Source organism: Tupaia chinensis, unplaced genomic scaffold (assembly GCF_000334495.1).
Source record: "Tupaia chinensis unplaced genomic scaffold, TupChi_1.0 Scaffold000067_1, whole genome shotgun sequence".
Classification (NCBI taxonomy): domain Eukaryota; kingdom Metazoa; phylum Chordata; class Mammalia; order Scandentia; family Tupaiidae; genus Tupaia; species Tupaia belangeri.
Window position 1 is genome coordinate 3,699,783 of NW_006159526.1, and position 4,575 is coordinate 3,704,357.

A 4,575-nucleotide genomic window follows, 5' to 3' on the forward strand; every position below is an offset into this window, starting at 1 on the left:
CCGCGCTCCCGCCGCTCCTGCAGTGTGAGCGTGGCAAAGCGGCCAATGCTGAACGGGGTGCCTGGCTCTGCTGCCACGCCGGGGCCACCAGCCTTGCCACCGCCCGCAGGGTGTGGGAGGCTGTTGGAGCGGGACAGCGAGCGGGGGAGGGGGCCCGGGACAGCCTCACCACCCCGAGAGCTGCTGGTGGCTGGTGGTGTGGTGCCGGGCGTGCCGGGGAGGGTGCGCGTGCGGGCCAGGGGTGGGTGTGGGTAGAGCACGTCTTCAGTCAGATCCCACAGGCAGAACTTGGCCCGCCGAGCCGAAGCGGTAGGTGATGGAGCCCGCCTTGGGCAGCGGTGACAGTGGGACGCCCCTGCCAGAGCTGGGGCCGGAGCCTGCAGCCTCTGGTTCCTCCTCCTCCTCGCCGCTCCGCTCCCCATCACCACTGGCTGCCGCAGCCTCCTCGGCCCGTGTGGTGTAGGGGTCAAAGGCCACGGCATTGACCCAGGATTTGTGGCCGTGACCCCGGGCCACCACACGGCCCTCGGTGAAGGACCACACAGTGACCAGGTCATCCTCGCCCCCCGTCACCACGTAGCGGCCATCGGGGCTCCAGCACACACACAGCAGGCCCCCAAAGTAGCTCTTCATGAGGCCGCGCAGCAGCATGGAGTCGAAGTGGAAGACGCGCAGGCAGCCGTCCTGACTGACGCAGGCCAGGTGCCGGCCGTCGGGCGAGAAGGCGAACTCGTTGAGGGGGCCCTCGCCCACCGCCCACTTGGCCAGCGGGTTGCGGGGCGCCTTGCTCTTGGCAGCGTAGACAGCGAAGCCCTCGCCTTGCTTCAGCAGGCTGTACTGGGGTGGGGCCGAGGCGCACGGGTGACTGACGTTGTACAAGTACAGGTGGCCGCTGGCGTGGGACGCCAGGAACAGGCTCTCCGACTCAGGGAGCCACTTCAGGTACGTCACCTTGGTCTTGTCGATCAGCCGCTGCCAGAGAGACAAGCTCGGGGTTGGGAGAAGGCAGGAAACCCCAGCAAACCTCCTCCTGACCTGGTCCCCCCAGGGCCTTTCGCGGGGGCCTCGACCAGAAAGCTGGTGCCTCGCCAGGCCCAGGCCCTCCTTGGAGACACACGAGGAGACAGCCTACTCCGCGGCACCATGGTAACACAAGGCCCTAGAGAAGGTGGAGGCCCCCTGGCCAACGTGGTCTGAATCCCACCCGGTCAGCCTGAGACATGCCAAGCACGTGCAAGTGCCCAGGACCCCACAGGCTGGACTGCAGGAGGGGACCACACTGTGACCAGACCCCACGAGGGTGCTCACCTCGCCATGTGCACACATGTGTTCTATCATGAATAAAGAGGGGGGGCAGCTTCCAAATTAAGGGAACCATGTGGACACCAGCTGTAGAACACAGGGAATCAGGGCTGCCTGGGATGTGGCACAGGGAGCCCCCAGAGCCTCAATGTCCCACCTGGGCGAGGGGACAGCCTTGCCTACCAGAGAACTGTTCTCTAGCTTGCCAGGGCAGGCTTAAGGCAGGAGTGCCCAGAGAATGCAGCTCCTCAGGACAGAGGCTGTGGTCTGTTTGGGGGCCTGTTCCAGTCCTGGCACAGGGAGCAGAGCCCTCAGGGGGCAGGAGCGGGGCTTGCAGAGATTTTTCTGGACCAGTGCATGACAACACCACCCTGGCAGCTGCTTAGATCAAAAGCTTAGGTATCTCTGTTCCTTGTTCTCACAACTTACATCTCCTACAACAAGCCCTGTGGGCTCCACCTTCAAAATATTCTCAGACCCTGACTGCTACTCACTGCCCAGCCCGAGCCCCAGGGCCCAGCGGCCACCATGCTGTGCTCCTGACCAGATTCCAGGCCCCACAGTCCAGGTCTATGCACGACAGACAACAGGGAGCTGCATTCGACAGCAGCCGGCACCCAGTCCCGGCCCGCTCCTGCGCACCGCAGCCTCGCCAGCCTAATGCGGCCCCTATGTGTGAACGAGCTTCTCTCCTGGGGACCCACAACTGACAAACGTGTCACTCCAGCCATTTCTGCTCAGATGAGCCTGGGTGACAGAGGCTGTCCCAAGGGCTTCCACTACGAAAGGCAAACTTCTTCCACCCTTCCAGACTCTCCAAACCTTCCCCCTCCCTCCCACGAGTTCCGGGAATCCATCCACCATCCTGTCTCCACCCAGGATATCTGTCCTAGCTGGCCCCTCCACTTGAGATGTCCTTCCCAGGGAACTCCTCTTACCACCTTCGGCTCTCCCGGTGTCAGCTCCCAGCGAGGCCGTTCTGGCCCACCCTATTTAAACTCACCCAGCACCCCACAGCCCGTCCCGCTGGTTTCCAGTCTACTTAAGGTATCTGACAACCATCTGTCTCTCCAGCTCGAGAAGGAACCACAGGGCAGACCTCTTGTCTGTTTTACTCAGAAGTGGCATCCCTTGGAAGCCTGCCTGGCTCAGAATGGATGCTCAAGAACTATTTGTGAATGGGTGAGCTAATGAATTTTTAATCCAGTCCCTATTTCACTCCCTCTCTTCATTCGCTCATTCTGGGAATACTGATAGACCTCTTCCTTTAGGCCAGAGACAGTGACATACAGGACGAGAGCAGGGCACGGGTAAGGTCACTCCATGGACATTTCTCCTGGTGCCAAAGTGGCCCAGGCCTAGGCAATGGAGGGTGTTACCACAGCCCTTAAGGACACTGTTCTTGCAGAGGAGACCCAGGGCTCAGAGGACGGTCGCCTTCCCACGTCACATGGTGAGTAAAAGGAGCATCACAGGTTGAGTCCAAAGCCCAGAGTTGGGAGAGCGGGGTATCACAATCCCTCACCAGGCATATGAGAACTCGGGGAATGACACGTCCGGCACAGGCTGACACCACACAGGGCCTGGCCACAGCATGCATGGCTGCCGTCACTGGCTGTGGTCTGTCACCCCACTGCCCTGCTCTACTTCATCCTGCCCCCCAGAACGACACTGCTCTCCTGGCAGCTGCAGGCTTACGGCGAGCAGCGTGTGGGTGGATGGAAAGGGGCAGCTCTGGGGGCCGCAATCACCTCCTCGTTGAATAGCTTGCTGGTGTCCTTCTTGATGAGATCCAGGTACTGCACCTGGCCGGCCGAGAAGCCCACCAGCAGGGAGATGGTCTCTGTGGCAGCAGTGAACTGGTTGAAGTCGTGGCAGGTGGGCTGGGTGCCCTTGTAGATCCGCTTGTCAATTGGCTTGTTGAGGTCAATGGACTTGAACGGTGGGAGAAAAGGAGTTAATGCCACTGAGAGGAAGGAAGAGGGTGTTGAGGTCAGGGAAAACCACTAAGAGGAAGCAGGGTTAAGTCCTCAAGGGAAGTGGGTAGGTAGGTGGGTGGGTGGGTGAAGAGGGAGGGGGTAACCACAGACAGGAAGGGGACTCAGATCTCAGGCAGAGGAGGGGGAAAAAGCGGATGGGAAGGATCCCTCTCCCCAGACCACAGTGCCTCCCACCCTGAATACAGGTACACCCCTGCCCAGAGAATCAGGGTTTAGGGTCCCCACAGTCCCTGAGCATGATTCCCTTCCAGCCCTGTGCCTCTCGGTAACCTCAGCAACTCCCTTGGGACCTAGCACCACAAATCTCCAAGACTCCAGAACCTCAGGGTCACTCAACTCCCCAGGGCTCTAAAATCCAGCATCCCGGGATTCCCTTCACTTTGACCTCCCTAAACCTCAAGACCCCATTTGGGGACCCATCAAACATCACAGTCCCTGTGTTTTAGGTACCTTATCCCTGGGCTCGCAGGATCTGAATCATTTCCAGGGACCACTATAAACCTGAGTCTCACCCATCAGGGCTTACATCACTTTGGAGATCCCCACTGCCCCGGAGGGTTTCCCTACCCAAACCCCAGCTTTCTCAAGGAACCCATCTGCCCTCTGGATCTCTACTACCTCCCAGCAACTCATTTCTGGGCTCCCCAAGTCTCAAGACCCCGCTCTAACACCTTGGGACTGCAATGCTTCTGGGTTCTCAGTGGCATCCGACCCTGCATCGTCACTTCAGAGTTCTCCACTGTGGGCGGAATGCATGCCGCCCGAGACCTCGAGGGCTCCGGCATCATCTCGGATGCCCTATCGGATCCAGAACGTTCACCATCCCAGAACCCCCACGCATAACCCATCACTTCCATGATGCCCAGCGACAGAAGGTCTCTCATCACCTTCCGGAATCCTGCCCCCGGATGGATGTCCCGCATCGAAGGTGCCTATCTCAGGGCCCCATGTCCTTTCGGGGACCCCCCGCTTCTCAGCGCTCAGGGCCCAGCGATGCCGGCCGCTCACCCGTTGGCTTCCGCGGCGGCAGCAGCCCGGGTAGAAATAGAGCTCGCGGCCCAAGTTGAAGCAGACGCGGTCTCCCCCTGCACCCAGCCCGGCGGGCGTGGCAGGCGGCTCTCCCGACCCAGAGCCGTCGGGCTCCCCGAGGCGCACGAGGCTGAGGCGCACGGCGGGCAGAGCAGGCCCGGGTCCGGGGCCTGCGGGCGGCGGGGAGGACGCCGGACCTGCGGCCCCCGGGCCGGCGGCAGAGGCAGGGGCGGGCGGGGGGGGA

General features: G+C 61.4%; 1 protein-coding gene across 1 annotated transcript in view; it reads right to left on the bottom strand.

Moving 5' to 3' along the window:
- DMWD (DM1 locus, WD repeat containing) overlaps positions 1 to 4,560 on the bottom strand; it is a gene marked incomplete at its 5' end in the record, with an annotated part of 6,653 nt that extends 2,093 nt beyond the window's left edge. The window contains 4 exon segments of the mRNA XM_006142171.3: positions 7 to 288; positions 290 to 972; positions 3,054 to 3,236; positions 4,311 to 4,560. Coding sequence (XP_006142233.2) covers positions 7 to 288; positions 290 to 972; positions 3,054 to 3,236; positions 4,311 to 4,560 — 1,398 coding nt within the window.
- Positions 4,561 to 4,575: the final 15 nt, after the last annotated feature.